The sequence below is a fragment of the Lampetra planeri genome, chromosome 50 (assembly GCF_965212315.1).
Source record: "Lampetra planeri chromosome 50, kcLamPlan1.2.h2, whole genome shotgun sequence".
Taxonomy (NCBI): domain Eukaryota; kingdom Metazoa; phylum Chordata; class Hyperoartia; order Petromyzontiformes; family Petromyzontidae; genus Lampetra; species Lampetra planeri.
Window position 1 is genome coordinate 1,851,005 of NC_136156.1, and position 20,428 is coordinate 1,871,432.

General features: G+C 46.2%; 1 protein-coding gene across 6 annotated transcripts in view; it reads right to left on the reverse strand.

The window, feature by feature from the left end:
• The window catches only part of LOC144734286 (dystrophin-like), a 636,663-nt gene that overhangs the window by 181,809 nt on the left and 434,426 nt on the right, over positions 1-20,428 (reverse strand). For all 6 annotated transcript variants that reach the window (XM_078616432.1, XM_078616429.1, XM_078616430.1 and 3 more), the window contains one exon: positions 7,642-7,789. In XM_078616432.1, the coding sequence (XP_078472558.1) occupies positions 7,642-7,789 (148 nt within the window). The remainder of the gene's footprint in view (positions 1-7,641; positions 7,790-20,428) is intronic.

Consider the following 20,428-nt stretch of genomic DNA (forward strand, 5'->3'; position numbering starts at 1 on the left):
CTGCTATTATTCTGGACCATCAGCCAGCACCCATTTTAACATGTATACAATATACACACAAATAAGAAGAAGAATGTACAGTACTGTCAATCCAATGTTGTTGTTATTATTTTCACAGTGTTTACATCCTTGCCATAGTAACGTGGAATTTTCACCCAGCACAGAGATGACAATCGATATACGCTCATGCCAACACTCTGACTTTGAAATATCTGTTATAAATTCTGTTGTAATGTTTAAATAATTTCACCTGCTCAATTTGTCACGCTAGCTTTTAGGTCGGCATTCTGTAACTTATAAGTTACAGGGAGCTTTGTAAAAATGTCACCTGAACACATTCCCTGCAATTACTTCGAAATAAAATAATACATTTATACGGAAAAAGTTGAACAAGCGTGGCATTATCTCAAGATAGCACTTCGATCCTTCTTCTACGAACAGCTTCGAGGTTGGAATCCTTGGCTGGTGATGCAAGACCCAATTGTTTATAAACTTTAGAATTCAACGCTTATCTCATCAATGACCCCCACTGCTATGGGGGAAGCAACACTAACAAAAGAAACCTCAGCCCTGACCCGGAGCTCTTCAACAAGTCCGCCGTGCACCCCTCGGCTCCGGGGAGATGCTGCCTGACCCCTGGACACTTAAACAAAACTGCATGATGGGAAGTGACTCTCTCTCTCTCTCCTCTGTTGCTCCTAAAATGTGAACTGCCGTGACAATATTCCTGTCCGTATATGTATATACAAACACACAAGTAGCATACGATCCTGTCACTCAACTCAATCTGCATTGATGTCCTAATTATTTGGTTAAAGCCATCTTCATTCTTATGTATGTTGAACTTATTTCGCACTAATAACACATTTAGTGTTATTACACTGCATATGATTGTAATTATGAATTATATTAACTTAATGTTGCATAAGCCTGTGGCTGATTGCAATTTGTTTACACTACAGAAACCAAAATAGTAACATATCTATATAAATTATAAATTCTACCAAACCTTGAAACTTTATAGGCTCACAACACCCACTGGCCATTGGCCTCACTGAAGAAAGAAACGTTAAGCAACTGCGTCTCTCCCTCTCCTTTATCTCAGGGCATTGCAGCAGAGCGCTTAACAAAAAAAATAACTGCCACGGGCCAAGAATACAAAGAGAAAGCTACACGTGCCAGTCACTACAAATGACCGCAGCGGTTTCGGGCTAGACTTTAGTTTTAGCCGCCCGCGACATCTTTTACTTTTGCTGCTGCCCTACTGCCAGACCGAATAAGCCTAGGAGTAAAGGCGGCATTTGCCACTGATTATAATCATACTCTCCACGCCATCCCCGCTGTCGTTGCTTGCCAGCCCCAGCTCTGGGGCATGCTGGCGAGAGGGAGAATGGGGGGGGTGAGAGCCGTCACGTGGTGGAACGCGTGAGCGTCTGTGACAAAAAAGCGACGCTTGCCGGTTCGCGGCTAACCGGGTGTTCCATCCCGCGTGCACGGCGGTCACCGCCGATATTGCCACGGCGGTGGACGTTTTTGCGGCATCATGCAAATGTGTAAATATTGCGAGTGTGAAAATAAAGGGGGGCTGAAAATCATCACACGGGAGTCAGAATGTTGTCAAAATCTAAAGGTCGCATACATTTTCGACGCATGCTTTGCAGATGGCGGCAGTCTTTACATGAAAATTTCTGTGCTGGTACTTTACTTAAATCCACACAGTCAACCGTTTTGGCCCATTGATTGACAGCGACAGACGGATAGCAGATTAATCACCATTATAGTAGCATAGCCTAATATACCAATAGTCCTATGTATACCTGCCCACTACCTTCTGCAGCTGCTTTGTGATTTGATCACGTCGAATGCTGCCTTTTATTCTCTTTCGCGCTCACTTCTTCGTCCACTGAGAAATATCAAGTGATGTAATTTCATCATTGTTCCAGGAGGGCATTCAAATTGGAGAGCAATACATAGTTCTCTTTGAGAGGGGCCAAATATGCTCACCTTGTTTTTTCCAACACTTGGGTAAAAATCTGAAGCGACGACGTTACTGACCACCGTACGAAAAGTGGCGATACGGTAAGTTATAAAGTATCTCTCTCACTTAATTCTAGATTTGAAGCTTTCGTGACTGCAAGGATTCATACTCTTAGGTTTTTCGGTAAAGTCACGTAGGTAAAAAATAAATAATAATAAATATAATTGAAATAATAATAGAAATAAAATAATAAATCACGACGTTTCGGAGGCAGCACAAGTCTCCGTCATCAGGTGGGACCGTCACAGCTAGATTTACTGTCTCAAGTGAGGCAAAATTTCAAGAGTCAAGTTCTTAAATACAAGTTTAAGGGGGGAGGGAAGGGGGAGGTGGTTATCTGAATGTGAAAGCCAATGAGTGGAACGTGTTGGGGGGGGGGCTAAAAGAGAACAGTTGGTGCATCTTGTTGATGTTTTACCCGATGTTGGTTGACAATCCAAATACAAAAAAAGAGAGGAGAGTTTTTATTATTGTATTTCTATTATTATTTCAGTTATATTTATTATTATTATTAATTTTTTACCTACGTGACTTTACCGAAAAACCTAAGAGTATGTCTCTCTCTCACTTCCCGGCGTTATGCGGAAATGTGCATTAAGCTCAGTTGGTCAAAATCAATACAGGAGTTCATTGATCGCAATGCAATGACAGTTGTTTTAATAACAGCTGGCTCCACTGAACGGCCTTTAGATGAAAGCCAGACAGCTTCCCAGGAGAGAAAATAACTCAGTCCCGGTAACGCCATACGACACAACCAAATGCCAATGAGCATACAAAACCCCAGTCGTGTGAACCCACAAAATGTGTCACAGATGCCAGACCCCATAAATAAGGGTCATGCAATGTCACTCCTCTCCTTGTGCTTACAAAATAACCTTTGCACAATTGTGGACATAGCTGAAATCAGCATCATGTAAGATGCGGTATTCAAGTTCGCAGATGTTACAAGAGTTGTTGGGCCCTATTATGATAGTTACATTATTTTAAAGGTGTTTATGCCAACATATCAAACCTGTAAAATGTATCCTGGGAAAATGTATTTCCCCGATAAACCTATGCACGGCAAGTTGACTCCACCAGATTGAACAAATTCGATGGTGAGAATCACGTTGGAGTTAAGCTTACTGTTACCATACTGGTTAAGTATTAGAGTTCAAAATGTGAGGAAGCTGGGTTCCTCAGGGCGTCAGAGCAATGAGCCCAGTGTGGCCGAGATCCTGAGTTCGAATATACGTTTCAGCTTTCAGGAACCCAAACTTAATAACCAGGTTCTCATGTGTAGCAAGTTGACGGTGAAGACCATTCACTAATGACTGCACACAAAGGAAAACATCATTAAATTGGATTTTTTAATTGTTTATTGAGTTTTTGAGTTAGCTGGACTTGTATTGGGCAAGGACATCGCCCACACTGCACCCAGGCAAACGGAGAGCACAGCCTTGGATATTTCTTGAGTTATTGCTATACCAACAATTACATATATTTAAGAACTAGCTTTACTACCCGGCTTTGCCCGAGACTTGGATTCTTGTCTTGGATTAGTACACGGCCTATGCGGAGGGTGGGGGGGGGGGATGCGTGACGTCAGCAGGCACACTGCGTGACGCTGCCGCATGCGGGTGACATCACAGATGTGACGTCACCGCTCACTTGCCATGCAATATATTACATCCATTATTGCCGCCCCCAAAATGCAGAAGTAAATTTTTATACTTTTTGCATTGTGTACAGTCTGGAAGCTACCCACATGCCAAATTTCAAGTTTGTTGCATGTTGGGAAGTATGCTAAACGTTTCGAACAGACACACATATTCACAAATTTCCCTTTCATATATATTGATGTACGATATACGTTAAAGAAGAATTGATATGAAAAAAATATAAACCTTAAAATCTTATCAATGATTCTCTCAATGTATAAATTTTAGCTTTGGAAATGAAAAAAAACTATCGGCTTGACTGTCATGCAAACACATTCCTGCGGAGGGAGCTGGTAGGAACGTTGGGTTGCTCGGTCAATGGCCAGGGTCAATGGCGGCGTGGTGTATTCCGCAAATATGGCCGACTGTGAGGGCGGGCACAAGCCGGCGTGAGTCGGTTAAACGTTGAGTTTTATAAGGGCACCACGGGGTGACCAGCCCCTCCCCACCCAGCCCCTCCCCACCCAGCCCCTCCCCACCCTCCCCTCTTCACCCAGCCCCACCCATTCTTGGATGCACGACGGACGGACGGACACAATAATCCCCTGTGGGCTGATGTAACCAGGAGGTTCCTACCAGTGTAATCTTGGAGCAGAATGTGTGACGGAACAAAATGCCGATGAAGGGCTTTTCTGGAGAGGTCCCGCGAAAGATGTCTCCAAGATATTATGTGCACTGCTAACCTGAATTTTCTAATGGATTATATTATTTATCTCATGATAAGACCCCAAAAGAACAGTTGGAATTAAGTGGGGGGGGGGAAATATACCGATCAAATATGTAAGCATGAACTCGATTACTACGTGATATTATCCAGCAACAATGAGTGAATATCTAAGCTGTGCAATTACCTCGCCAGGTGCACTGTTACACATCTATTAGTTATTGCATTGTTGTTTACAATTAGTGTCTCATATTCTCAAGTATTATCGAACTTTACTCCAATATTCGGGGGATTCATTTATTTCCTTGATAATTCCAGTAAAGTGATGCAAATGGGAGCTATATTAATTGGCGTCTATTTAACATATGTTCAGCATGGAAATGTAATGAGGCTTTGTGTTACACGATCAGCAAAAGCGTGCACCATCTTTCTCAATGTGCAATGTGTTTGCAGACAAGACATGAGGGCAAACACATGCATTGGGGGTGTAATGAAGCATTGATTGAGCAATTAAAACTGATTGTTTCGCTCGAGATACATGTATCGAATCGCGTGTGCTGCTAGAATTGATGATTTTAGATTCATGTATGCTGCTGCTGAATGGGTGGGAGTGGTGGCACAGTGGGTGAGTGAATTGCGCCGTGGAATATGGCGACCCGAGTTCGATTCCCCGAGATGGCGGACAATAAGTGGTGATGGATATCTGAACCAGTCCTGCGCCTCGCCCCCCCCCCTCCCTTCACCAATCCACATTGACCACCGTGGAGAAGTGTGGTCGAACAACCCACACGGTCGACGCAACGTGGCGAGGCTTTCATCCGGCAGTGGATTTGACAGAGGGCTGAATATGAATATTGTTAACATAACTTGCCGTTTAATTCGTTCTTGTGAACCCTGCGTTCGCTTGACGCGACAATGCACCACATTGCGAAAGTTGATTCAGTTTTTACAATGCGGTCAAATGTAGTGCCTCTAGTGGCTGCAGGGGTCACGATGTTAAAAAAATAAATTGATTCTTTGAATCAAATTATCAGACCTAAATCATGGCAACTCGTTGACTTGAGAGCGGGGGAGGGTAGCACATGCTTGCAAGGCTATATTCACAATAAGTCTCAATGTTAAACTCATACTTATGCCGTAGTGAGAGTTCACCAGTGTTCACACGTAATCTGATTTATAATTGCTGGTTCGTCACGCGTTAATATGTATGGCAAGGCATCGCTATTGGTGTAAAAGATACAGCCCTCTGTCTTGTCTATTTACCAGAAAAGGACCATCAGCCAAGGTAACTTCCATGTCCCAGCCAATTAACAAACGCATAAAAACTATGGATAATGTGTTTTTACATCACGCACCTTCATTCAGACTCATTAATTTAGTTTGCGTCGTAAGGCGTTGTTCATCGGCCAGTCATCATTGATGAAAGTAAAAAAAAAATAACCGGCAACAATCCATCGACGAATATTATCGTCACTAATTTCGTTAACAAAATATCTGCTGGATTGTATTTTTCTCTTCAATGTATGATCGAAATTCAAACACTTTGTAAGGTGGGAGAAGGTGAGTCATACGCAGAAGAAGGCCTTAAGCCTGGGCTTTAACTTCAGTCGCATCTACTCACCGGCACTCCTAAGCATCGCCTTTGACGAGTATTTAATCATCATAGGGAAACCTCATCACCTGCATAATGCTGGGTAGGGGCACTGTGTGTGTGGCGCTTGCCTAGCATGGCTCACTCCTGCTCTTAGACGGCAGCTTTTAGTCAGAGGGTTTATGAGCAGGGGCAGTAAAAGTGGCCCCGTCACCCCGTCAAATATTTATGGGACACTGCGGCCTGCATGTCTTTGTTTTGCTTGTGGCAACATGAATTGTTAACGGCCTCTTAAGCAGTCAATCACGGCTGGATAAAAATGCGCCTGTAAACTTATCACAAGTGCTGCACTGACTTATCCGCTTGTTTAATTTAGGATTTGCTGGCACACGACCATGCTTGGCTACCAAAGTCGTTAGAAAGACACATCAACTCAGAAGGAACTCATTGCTACAGTTTTGTTTTTGTTTGGGTGAATGGTGAGTTGAGAGTAAAGAGCTGCTTCTTATTAACCACCATCATCATCATTAGCCGTGGTCAATCCCCTGCTGAATGAAGACCTCCCCCAACCAAGCAGCCCAGCACCTGCACGTGAACCACTTTAATTCTTTAGCTGCCACTTCGTTATTATTCATGACCATCGGCCATCCTGCTCAATCCCACTTTATTTTCTTGCCAGGTCGGATGATGTCATTATCCTGTGTAGAGTCCTCTCATCTGTGTATGAATGTATGCATGTTGAACTTCTTTCGCAACCGTAGGTAGCCAACTGTGGCAATCGGAGGTGCAGAGGCTGGATAAAAAACTAAATGCAAAAAACAGTTCAAAATAAATAAGCTTTCAATCTAGATTTTAATTTGCATAGCTCCAGTGGCTTCCTAATGTCGGAAGGAAGAGCATTCCAGACGGCCGGAAGCAGCGCATCTGAAAGCGTGCGATGCGGTGACCATCTTTGTTCGATGGCTTCTGCTCCTTGATGAGATTATCAAGGTATTGTAGTTCATTTGTGGCAAGCACTTTGTGTATAATGTGTGTTCCTCTTTCTGTTTCCTCATGTAATTCCAAGCATGAATCTCTACATGCTTTTAGACACCGTACATTTATAAACATTTACAAAAGGTTCCTTGAATTGGAGATTCAAAGAAAATGAAGCTTTTAAAATGCAATTTTTTCATGTAGATTTCTTTTTTTTTAGAAAGCAACATTTGCAGTTTTAAATATTTTTCACCGTCGTCTGTGCCAAGAGCACCATTCACAAGTAAAGCCCCAGAACCAAGTGTGCGTTGACGAGAGCATGCGCATTTAGAACACTGACATGTAACGTGGCAAGGAGACAGGCGGGGGTGGGGCATGGGGGGGGGGGGCATGGGGGGTGCGAGGGGGGGGGCTAGGAGGGGGCGCAAGGGGGTTAACGTCCAATTTTTTTTCACTTGGAAATTTCACTTCCGATAAGAAATTCTAACGGCACAAAAATCTATCAACGTCACTGTCACACGACAAAGCCAATGACCTCTTACAGATTTGTAAATTAATAAATTTACATATCTGTACATTGAAACACTGTGTATTCTATGATATATGGGTCAGCGCGTTGGGGTCTCAACAATTTATATTTTAGCAGAGCGTGAAATGAGAGTGTGTGTGGTACCTTGACCTTATCCAGGGTTTCCTGGATTTGGATCTCGCTGTCTGGGTCCGGCTGAATACCCACGATTCTCTGGGCTTCGTCCAGCCAGCGGGAGAGGCTTTCAATCCTCTCACGCAGAGACGCTTGCAGAGATGTCCCCTCCTCAAACCTGCACCCAGCGGACAGGCGTGCCACGAATGCATTAAGAGATTAACACGAAGAATGAAGCAGGGGGGGGGGGAAGACACAGGCAGAAAAAATACCCTCCACACTCATACAGTGTACGTATTAACAGTGAAAGGTAAGGGCGCAGCCCTGCAATTCTCGGTCACGCCTTTCTACGTGCCATGCGAAAGCACAAATTAATGTGGGAGGTCGAAATGAGTGGCGTTTCAGATTTGATGGCGGTCTGTCATTGTAGCAAAGGTAAAGGTGCAGCCCTGTAATCCATTGCTCACGCCACTGCTGCCTGAAGGGTCTCCACGAAAGGCAGCACGAGAGATGCCCCCTCAAGAGAGCATGTTGACCCCTACTCTTTCACGCTGGCCAAGGCATCTTCGGAGAGGTGGGAGTGTCCGCACTTTTACCGCACTGCCCGTGAGACCCGCCGATCGCCTCACCGCGCCGAACACATTTACGCTGCCGATGGGGACAGAGGCGGGAGCATTTAACAAACTTGCACCGTTATTTCACCTGCAGCCACCGTCGGTAGATCTAATTGAACCGGCAAACTCTGGATCGCAAGCCAAGCGCGCTGCTAAACCATGGCACCATGGCAGGATCCCACGCGTTAAAATGCGCACACGCATAACCGCAGGTGAAACCGCGTGCATCGTCAAAGTATGCACAGGCAGCATGATTGTTCAATTCCGCGTCCTCGTCTGGAAGCATCACCAATAAGAGCGTCGCCTCCGTCGTAGGAGAGAAATGAAAACTTTGTGTTGTTCCCCGCGAGCTCTCTCACCGAGACGCTTAATCCTTCTACAAGCCACTACATGTTGCTAATTATTCAAGCTAATCTCACAACGGACCAATAATAAGCTCTCTGAAGATCGGCGCTACACACACAACACTAAGTGCATGTGTTTGGCGTAAATTAAGGTTGCGGTACTGGCAATCGCGCAGAAGTGGGACGGCAACGCATCTCACTTGAGCAACGCGAAATCAGCTCGGTGGCAAACTGCGATAACGGACGCTGCGTTCTCTCACGGCGAAAGAAATGCTCACGACGTCTTCTTGGGGTCCTTATTTATTTTTGCCGACCACGTGAAAGCGTGGGTAAAATCTGGGGCGGAGCTGTAATCTGTAAGCATGGCCGCCGCGGACGAGACCGCACAAAAGGCCCGCGGCACGAAAACCCCGTTTATATTTCCGCGCTGGCGGGACCGAGCGGCGATCCGGAACAAACCTCCCCAGCCGCGGCGAGTGAGATTATGTTATTACCGCGCGACATTTACCAGCGCTATCATTTCTCTTGCCACTGTCACATCCATTCACAAGCGTTCGCTCGGAGCTAAACACGGCGGCCAAGCGCCACACTTTCACGGCGCATCCCGCGGGCATCGTGCGACGTTCGAAACGTTGTCGTCGCCCAACGCATTCCGCCGTACGTGTGTCGCCTCGCTAAATTGCAAAACAATTAAGTTATTTTGGTAAGTATTTATATTTTAGCAATGATGCTTGGGTGTAGTGCAATATATATATCAGAATCTTTATTTGTCCTGGAGAAATCTGATGAGCTATGAAGCTCTTTTTTCAAAGCTGTCCTGTAGGATTGGGTGCATTTCGAAAACACTGCTCACCTGTATCAGCATTATGATTATTGTCATACAGAATAAATATTGTGATGAAAACAAAACATATTGATGAAAATTTCAGGAATAATTGCACCTCCAATGCGATGTTTACGTTTTGTCACAAACACCACATATCTAGAATTATTTTTTATAGCATTGCAAATGTGAAAAAAAAGTTAACAAAAGTAATATTATAAGAGTTTAGCAGAGCCACTAACATTTATATTCCATTTCCATAATACGGAAGATTTCTGACAGTGTTAAATGTGTTCATCAGTTGAAAAAAAAGTGCATCTTCTTCTTCAAAGTTTAGCTTTTTCAAGGCCATCACCGATTTGCCACTTAGGTTGGAAGTATTGAACGAGTACAAAAACAACAACAGCGTTCAAGTGGTGAAATGAAGCTCAACAAATATAAAGCAACCCGATTGCTTACCTTGCTTTCACTCACTTTGACCCAGACACATGGAACAATTGTTGCACCCATTGCTCCGCAATGATTATTTGTTACGGGAAGAACATTTTCCAGCCCACAACAATTTCAGTTTGTACAACAAACATTTCTCACGACCCGCAGTAACGATCGAGGCGCAGGCCTCTGCAAATGCGCGCTCGTGTCACTGCTGCCGGAAGGTCCTCCATGAGAGGAGGCTCCAAAGAGACCCTCTTAAGGGTACATTGGCCTACTCTTCCACACTGGCCAAACATCTTGAAAGAGGAGGGAGTAACCAAACTTTATCCCACCACAGGGGACCCGCCAATCAACAAACTGTGGTTTTGCCCATTTACACTGCTGTGTGGGCAGAGGCGGGTGGATTGAAGAAGTCTGCCCTGTGTTTCAACTGCCACTAAAGAGGGAGATCGATTCGTTGACCCCTGGATTGTAAGTCCAGCGAGCTAAGCATTACGCCACGGCAGGAACCTCATTCGAAGCACTTCCTCGCAAAAATAAGTCCATAAATCGCAGGTTAAGTCAACGCTGTCTTTGAAGCGGTCGACAGACAGAATGCGCCCACAAGAGGCAAGGCGGGCTTCAATCACGGTGAGCAGTCACACAGGGGCGATTCCGCAATATGACGTGGGTAATTTCAAAAGTTTTTCTGCCATGTTTTGCGCGCATTCACCCACCATGGCAGACACCGTGAAGGGAACCCGCCACTTTTCGTACACGCAGCAGATAAGCACAAGTTGACGGTGTGTGTCTGTTTGACATCATTTCAAGAAGAGCTTGCCAGTGACTTGTGCCGGGCTTCATTTGGCTGATCCCTCATCTCTAGAGCCAAAAGCCAATGAGCACTGGGCCAACTTGGTTCAATATACGTTTTTTGTATTATTAATGCCAGATTTATTACTCCCCCCCTCCCCCCCCCCCCAAGTTAACTCCTGGATTGAGATCTGTAAATGTGCACGGTATTTATTTCATGACATTTCTGAAGGCTTAATTCCCCCCCCCCCCCTTCGCTCTCGTACCTGCGCCTTGCTGCTTCACATTACCGTGTGACATTTGACTTCATTATAATATTTTAGGCCCCAGCGACTGGTGTTTTGAACTGTGTCAAAATTAATTACGGCAGCCGGGATGATGCAACGGCTCACTCGCAACGTGACGGGCTTGAGACGCCTCGGGCAGTTAGGTCGCTTAAAGAATAAACCCAGCCCTAGTAGTTCAACGCCACAATGACTGCGGATAACAAACACCAACAAATAAAAAATAGGTAAAAAGGTAAAAGGCACAGGCCCTGCGATTACTTGCTCACGCCGCTGCTAGCAGAAGAGCGTACACTGCAGGGAAATCCAGAAAACGCTACGAGGGAGTATAACTCTTCAGTGCTGGCCAGCCAACTTGAAAGAGGTGGGTGCACGCACAGTTGATCCCACCACATGTGATTTGCCGATCGACTACACTGGTGCACCGCTCTGCACTGCTTGGGTGGACAGAGGCGGGGGGGGGGGGTGTTTAAGAAGCTTGCACTGCTGTTTCAATTGCCACGCCGGGAAATCAAATCACGCTGGCGACCTCTTGCGTTGCAAGCCCGTCAAGCTAACCACTGCACCACAGAGAAAACCGGCGGCAAAAAAAACAATTCCACAATTCAAACGTATTTTCTAAAAACAAGATTGAACCTCATCTGTTACCACCATCTAAATGTAATTTATTGCGCCCGGATTAATCTGTTGGCGGCTCAATCCAAGCTGGGGCAGACACTCTTAGTTAATGGGCAAAAAGAAGTATAATTAAGGTTATGATGATGGAATCTCAAGACGCTACTCAGCAGGGGAGTGGCAGGTTTGGGATGCAATGATCAAGGAGGATAATATGTATATATATCGCCGTGTCACAATGTGATGTGAACAGTACAGTCGACTTTTGGGGCTTCACAGAGCGCGCTGGGGTGAATGCAATGTTGGGGAGCGATTCAAGGTACGGAGGGGGGAGGAATAAAAAAGCAATAGGCAACGAATATACGATCGGCGGCACATTGCAGAAAACCTATATTCCAAGTGACAGATGAACAGCAAACATCTCAATGCAAGTTTACTCATCAATGGCCCACAACGAGACAGAGAAGTGTAATGATGAACGTGTGATTTATGGTGCACAGCCCTTTGCTTAAGAAACGGCCAAGTTGATATTGCTATTAATCTCCTGCAATGCACCACGGTGACAGCTGACCTCCGTTTGAACGACATAACAAAAAGGCGTCCATTAAGTGACCCGGGTTAAATGTATTCATCTGATAATCTTTACCTCATCAAACAGTGTCTCTGCCTGTCAGTGGGGATTGTTCACATGATGTACAATAAGCAGTGGGCAGCTTGACACGCAAGAGAGAACAGCTGTGCGCGCATAACGACATGTCCACCCAACGGTTAGCGTCTACAAATTGCATTCATAAAGGCGAGTGCTACGGGGCAAGGCGCTACGCTGATGAATAGACGTTAACGGTATTTTTAAATTGAACGCGTGCATTAAACGTAATCTACTGCGCGCTTCCCCGGACGCAGACGCGGACCAGGCACGCGCAAGCGCGATCAACGCATTACACAGGACAACAACTGAAGTCGTACAATGACATCTGTCGCCGCGGTTGTAGGGAGGCGTGCAATATGAAGCACTTACTGTGGCCGACTAGCAAGCGAGCCTTTTGGCAAACGCCACCTCCGTACATTTTAATTTCAAAGTGACAACGTGCGGCTCTCGCTCGGTTTGATATCCTGCACGCAATAAATACATTAATTGCTACGCGTAAGCCGGCAGAGGTATATCAAAAATATATATACCACTGACATGTGTGGAGGCACCTCTGCTGTGCACGTGTGTGTGTGCGAGGAGCAGTATTGCAACCGTTAGCGCTACGCTGCGCTACGAACCCAGCAACTTGAGTTAAATTCCCGCTCATGGCCAACAGCAGTGACGATTATCTGAATCGGTCCTGGGCCTCCCCTCGGTCGACTCACTGGCTGATGAGTACCTGGTGTGGTGTGTAGTAAACATCACCACTGGGGAGACAAAGGCGGCCGGGCGTGGTGCTGACCACCCACCCCCTCGTGTGAGGTGCCGGCCTTCATAGGTGCTCCTCGCTGACAGAATCTTGCCCCGAAGGTCTGTTGAAAGGCTACACGGGGGATCTTTGTCTTTGTGTAAAAAAACAAGCTCATGCATTTCTGTTTCTGAATTCTGCATGGAATCAGCAACGGTGGAGGTGAGTTTTAAGTGACCTGCGAGAGGGCTGCAGGGATCGGGAGAAAGGAATGGAAAATGTGGATATGGCTGGGGGGGGGGGAGGCTTATGAGCAGTGTTGAGTTCCAGGAGCATGAGTGGGAGCAGGTGAGGAGGTGTTGGGAAGGATGTTGTTGGGTGTGGGGGTGAAAATACGGTTGTGCGGTGAAAAATATGTGAAAAAGGAAATTGAAAATGCGTGGGAAGCAGAGAGTATCTGCAAGCAAGAGGAGCTTGTAACGCGGCAGTAAATACAGGACGACATCTGCACGCTGACAGATAGAGAGGATTTGGTCATTTAATATACAATGGTATACTAAAACCCAGACCAGCACGTTGTCTGTGGCACGCACTCCACTGTACTCATGCACCGTGGAATTACACGCGTCATTAAGCTGTCCCTCGCTTGTGAATTGTGACGGCGCTCTTATACAAACGGTTGCTGGCACTTTTATGAGCTGAGGCTGCGACTAACATCTCCCCCCAAAAATGCAATAAATGAAGAAATAAAAAGATTCTTTTTTTTGTTAGTCGGCTAGGTGTCTATGTAATAGAGCTTTAACAGCGCTATCACACCCTATGAAACGCACGCACACGTAACCCCTAAAAACAACGCGCAAAAAAAAATACCTCACTGGTATATTTATCCATAGCACAAATTTAAGATGAAGCATGATGGCAGGACAAGCATTGTGGACACAAAAACGCTTGAAGTCTCCACTTTTGTACAGCAAAGCGACTTTAAGCCATTGCTTCGTTGCCGATTGAATTTGTCCAGGTCGGTGACCCGGGTCGCTTTGCGATTTGTCCGGGTCGGCGTCCCCGGGTTGGTGACCAAGATAAATATTTCCCACCCGGCACACCACATCCAGAGTACATCTCGCTATAGCTGTGTGGCTACTGGTCGCGCACCTACTCCAGTCTGCCAGCGGATCTGGTAAATATTCAGTGGGAAGTTAAGCCCTGGGGATTAAGTGTCTCGAGAAAGCCGCAATATGAAAGTGTCGTAGAACGTCAGTGATTATGATCGTCACAATGAACCCTTCTTAAAACCCACAAATTTCCAAAAAAATATGCTGCACCAAAAGCAATTATACGAAGTATATAACCATTATGTTTGCCCAAATCATTGAAATGTAAAAATTTAGCTGGTGCGCAAAAGTCACGTATGCTATACACGTGGAAAAATCGTGTTGAATCAAAATGCATTTACCAGTGCATTCAAGAAACAGGAAGCTCAGTTGCTAGATCAAACTGCCCATTTTGGTATTTTTATCACAGCAGTGGAAATAGTTTGTGAGCTAAGATGACTCAATTGCTGTTTCTTCTTTCTAACAATCAGCTGTTAGGATCAGCCACAGAATTCCAATGCTCCACTCATCAAAGAAAACCTCCCCTTTTCCTTCCACATCACCCAACCCGCCTTTGTTCTGCTCACAAGCAACCTCAAGCACAAACATTACGTCACAATGTGTACAGCAGACTCACAAACACTCGCATGTTAAGTGCTGGATATTCTTACGTAACCGGGAAAGCCCATGTATTTTAATCAGCGGTAAACATATGTGTGGTTACTTTTTTGCAGAGGTGGGACAAAGTCATTGTTATGCAAGTCCAAGTCGAGTCGCAAGTCATCAAATTCATGACTCGAGTCTGACTCGAGTCCAAGTCACATGACTCGAGTCCACATCTCAGAGGTGGGACAAAGTCATTGTTATGCAAGTCCAAGTCGAGTCGCAAGTCATCAAATTCATGACTCGAGTCTGACTCGAGTCCAAGTCACATGACTCGAGTCCACACCTCTGCCTCAAGCACAAACATTATGTCACAATGTGTACAGCAGACTCAAAAACACTCGCATGTTAAGTACTGGATATTCTTACGTAACCGGGAAAGCCCATGTATTTTAATCAGCGGTAAACATATGTGTGGTTACTTTTTTGGAATGTCATATAATCGTAATGATTTACATTTGCAGGGCGAATTTCATCCGTAGATCCCAATTGCAAACTCTACCCCGGCGGCCTAGTGGAATTCACGTACTGGGGAGACAACGGTGACCAGGCGTGGTCCTGAGCCCACCACCGCCTTAATAGGTGCTCGCTAACAGCACTTGTTCCAACGCAATGAAAATTAAGCAGAGCCATTCTGCGTAACAACGCCATTATTGCTCGCAGTGGTAGGAGGGACGGCGTTCCGACGGCTCACTTACGTCTCTTAATCTCAAGTTTTATCTCTCAGACTGACGGCTAACGACCATGAGTGAGTGGAGTCTAACCTCCATCGCCACAGCCTGATGCTCACAAAGGGCCCGTAAAATACTGGAAGCGCCGCCAAATAATGCACAGGCAAATAGACAATTCTTCACAAATGTATAATATATTAATCCATTATATTATTCAGGACGTATATATATGCTGCTTATCATACTCCTGAGTGAAAAAGTACTTTTTTTTTAGAGGAAGGCCAGTCAGCTACGTTGTCCACTACGATTAGCCCCGACACATTTGCAGATGCCAACCAGGCTACAAAGCACCATCTCACTCTCCTGTCACGACCCTTCTGTGCCCCTCGGTATGTTCGGCTTGCACTTCTACACCAGCGGATGGTGGACTCTCTACTCTTATTCTTTGGTTCTTTCGGTTAAGTCACGTCTAAAAATAAAATTATAAAATAAAATAATAGCGACCGTCACAGAAACGACCCCTCTCTCTGTGCCGATATGTGTCCTCTCTCTGTGTGTCCTTGTGATGTCTGTCTGCTTGTATGTCTGTCTATAGTTTTCTAGTTAGATTTTAATTGCTATTTCTTTTATGCCTGATGATGATTGCTTGTGTTGCAATGGAAACGTCGCTATTATTTTAATTTATTATTTTATTTTTAGACGTGACTTAACCGAAAGAACCAAAGAATAATTCCTGCAGTCACGAAAGCTCCAAAATTAAGATTGAACCACTTCTACGGGGAAGTTTTAAGCTTATCTTTTTTCTTTCTCTGGCTATTTGTTCTCTCTGCCTGTGTCCTCTCTTTTGGAATGTTCACACTTAAATTCTAACTTAGCAATCTTTGAAATACGTAATCAACCAGGCTATGCGTTAATTGTGTGTTGACCGACTCTCTGTGTTGCATTACATCACATTTCGATATTTTGCGAGGTTATTTAATTTTAGTGTGCCTTTCTCCTAATTTTCAAGCTTGTGTGCCGTGCCACGTCGTCATCTTACTTGCGCAGCAGCAACACGTTGCCGTCCACTCATTGATATGCTAATTTTCTCTGCCCCCTCCCTCTCTCCGTCCCCGCCCCCCCTCTCTATATTTAAGGGACCGTCACAGAAACGACCCCTCTCTCTGTGCCGATATGTGTCCTCTCTCTGTGTGTCCTTGTGATGTCTGTCTGCTTGTATGTCTGTCTATAGTTTTCTAGTTAGATTTTAATTGCTATTTCTTTTATGCCTGATGATGATTGCTTGTGTTGCAATCGAAACGTCGCTATTATTTTAATTTATTATTTTATTTTTAGACGTGACTTAACCGAAAAAACCAAAGAATAATTCCTGCAGTCACGAAAGCTCCAAAATTAAGATCTCTACTCTTATCTCATGGCCACCAATGGAAATGAGCACTGCCGCTGTGCTTATTTAAACAGAGATGACCTTTGACCTGCCTTCTCCATCACTACCAATGCAGTAGCTGCCCCCCCAGCCCCTGCAGTGTTCACCATCATCAACCACGGCCAACGCACTGCCGGATGAATGCTTCTCAAGCTGCCGGCACCTCCTGCAATGCAGCAATGCACCGATCCACTCAGTACCTGCACACGACTTGCTCCATGACACATTAACCTCGTCATTATTCCAGACCATCGACCACCACACCTATTTTTAGCAATGCATTCTGCCCGAGCCCACTTGCATTCATGAACAGTTGGAATTATGACATTAACCCGCACTTGTTTCTCCCATCAAAGTGTTCTTCTGTCTCTCTAGTGTCTCTCATTATAATTCGAGGCGTGCAGTCACTCCACGCTTCTTGGCGCCTTTTCCTGGTATTTTTTCAGATTCATTTTTGGTTGTTCGTGACCATGTCAAAATAAATAACCGCCCTAGAAAAAAAAATATGGAATTATATATTAATGGCGTAAATTAATCATGAGATAGGCGGAAGGTCCCCCCCTCCCCCGTCCGCCGAGGTGTGCTGCCATCCCACCACCCACACACCCATGGCGATTCGCCAGCGTCTGTTGAGCCGTACGGACGGACAGAGTCGCACCGTTGCGGCGTGCATTCTCATTCCATTCCATGCAGCCTCCTCCTCCGTGCCGCCAGGGCCATGTGGAGCCGCGATTGCGGCAGAGATTTGCGGGGCAATCTTTGCACTGCGGCTCGAGATAATCGGCCCTTACCAGGGCTCTGCATACATGTTAAATGACTCAATTCCTGCTCCGGGTAATGAAATACTTTATTTTTTCGGGACAAAATGCTTTATTTACTCACGCCTTTTATCGAGACAACTAAAATGTGGACGGTGCACTCACCGGCTGTGTATATACTGCGCGAGTAATTCAATCTTTAAAACTACGACGTAAACACGCGTACACACACACACAGGAGGTGTGGGGGAGAAGTGACGCAGTGGTCTACGCACTGCGCCACTACGCACTACGCCATGAACCTGGTGACCCGAGTTCGATTCCAAGCCCCGGCTAACATCATGGTAAGCGGTAGCTGAACTGCCCTGCCCGTTACACCGATAGGCCAGTATGGTGAAGCAAGAGGGAATTAATAATAATAATATTACGCGCTTTGTTTAATTTTATCCATTGAAAAATAATCGCAAATAACGCACTGTCGATAAACGTCACCATTTTTTATGCAAGTATTGTTTAATTTAACGTGACACATTACCGTATATATATTTGTGCATACTTTATGTGAACGTGACAACCATCATTATCCGTATGTTACCGTAGAGGCAGCTGTTAAGGCAGAGGAACATCTCACAAAGGGGCATCTTGCCCCAGGCAACGTTCGAGAAATAACAAAATGGTCATTCCATCATTGTAGATCTAAAATTGGGGCCCAGAAGTTTGAAAGCGAATGTCTAACTCTTAAAATGCAATGGGACTGTTTACCCAAATTGACAAATGTGTTCTAACTCCAGTGTTCACTCTTGCAGCGTACAGAATGTAGTGGATGATAAACTTTAAATAAGCAGACTATACGCCTACTTGCCATATATGTCCCGGAAGGCTCCGCAACTGACGGGATGTCTAATGACTACTTTATTTTTTATGTGGAGGGGCAGATACGAGGCACATAGCTTGCTTATTTAGGTTGTGACTTATATTCTCCAAAATTAGGCTATTGATTATTTCGTGTAGTTGCTTAGGTGTATTGAAACTATTGAGCCCTTGACACGAGATCAACGCACACTAATCGCTAAGCAACACAAGCCTCCTCCTTCTCCGTCGGAACTGTGCGTTTTCCCTCTTAATTTCCACATGCCTAACCCTGGCACGTAGGGCTTGCTTTTAACATGCCCGGCCGTGATGCTAACACGCCTGAGGATAGCAGCACAAGGTCTTTTTTCCCACCCCGCTCACTCACCCTAAAATAAATCCAAATCTCTGCACCACAAATATCGCGACAGAATAAACCTCCGAGCGATCCACAGCCATGGTTCCGTAGTTACCATGATCCCGTAGTGACCACGGTCCCGTGGTGACCATGGCTACAGAGCAGCAGCAGCAGCAGCAGCAGCGATATAGCCACACTGTGGATCGTGGGGATATCCTACTTAACTAAATGCTTCCCGTTCGTTATTGGTTATTATTACAGATGCACAGTGACCCATTGTCTTTTAATGCTCTATGGGAGTTAAAATGAACTTACTTTAGCCGACAGAACTCTATCCAGGTGGTGGACATACAGACTTTGGAAGTTCGGAGTGTCCCACGAGTGAATGGGGCTACAGGTGGTTAGTCCTGCGATGACAAGCCCTGGCTCCTTCAGGTGGGTGGCCCTGTCCGTGACCCCGCCATGTGATGCCCCCAGCTTTCTGATGGGTCACCGGGTTGTGCCGCGCATTGTTTGGCAAGGATGTGCCGGGGTTTCGCTCCGCACGCTGCGAGCTTATTCAATAAGTGAATACAGAAACTGAACAGCTGCAGGTTTCCAGCGGTTACCGGTGAGATTGTAGTGAGGATATGCCAAGTTTGTTCACCCTGCTGCGTCACAGATAAGAGGCGCTCTACTGCGCTATAATTTTCTTTAACCTACATGGCCACTGGCTACCGACTCAGTGCTGAGTCTACTGTCCCTGCGCTGCCGTGTATTTAACGGTTCTGCAGTCAGCAAAATCGGCAGGTGACCTTGTTGCAGGAAGAACAAAAAAACGCGGACTCAAAAATATCCAAATTTTTTGTGCAACATTTCGCGGGCATCTCTTAGCCGTATCTTAACTTGTCGTCGGCGTCTCCGGACACCCGCGACACCTGCGGTGGTTGCGCCCCAGCTGCGAGACCCCGCGCTCACGGAGTCAAGCAGGCACTTGTGGCGATACGCACGCCGGCGGGCTGTGACACGCATGTGCTCCGGCCCCCCCCCAGGGCCCCACCACCGCCCCCCCCCCCACCCCCGAGGGGCGACACTTTCCGTGACCTCGCCGCATGATGCCACCGGGTGCACAGCCACGAGATTTTATTGCAATGGGGGGGGGGGGAGAAAAATAATTGGGCCCCCCGAGTTCTGTGTGGTAGCATTGTCAAGAGGTCGCCGCGGCGGAAGCGACCGCAAGGCTCTCGGAGCCGCGGCGTGCGCCACGCGTGTCGTGGAGGCGAGCGGAAGCTGGCAGAACGGGGCCACGGAGGGCTCCCGAGCAAAGACGCGGCAGCGTCACGCGGCATTGTTGACGGGTCTAAATCCGTGTGGCAGGGTCGAGCCCAAACCGCCGTGGCGCCTCCCACCGCCGTCAAAGCGCTCTCTCCCCGTATTTGCTGCCCGCATTCAAACTCGCCCCCCTGCCAGCCTAAGCCGAACACGCCCACCTGACTCGAGAAAAATGGACCGCGATTCATCACCGGAAACGATGGTCTGCCACATACGGAGGGTGCCAAAGTCGAGGCTTGACGAGCCACGTTTGTCGGGCGTGTACTTTTCGCGTGACGATAAGGTGCTCGTTAGTGGGCGCTTGTGTGTGTAATCCAATGGCGCGAATGGCCTCCGTGTAAGGCATACGATAGGCCGACCTGTGCTGATGACCTTCTGACGAACTCCTCTGCCGCGAAACTATG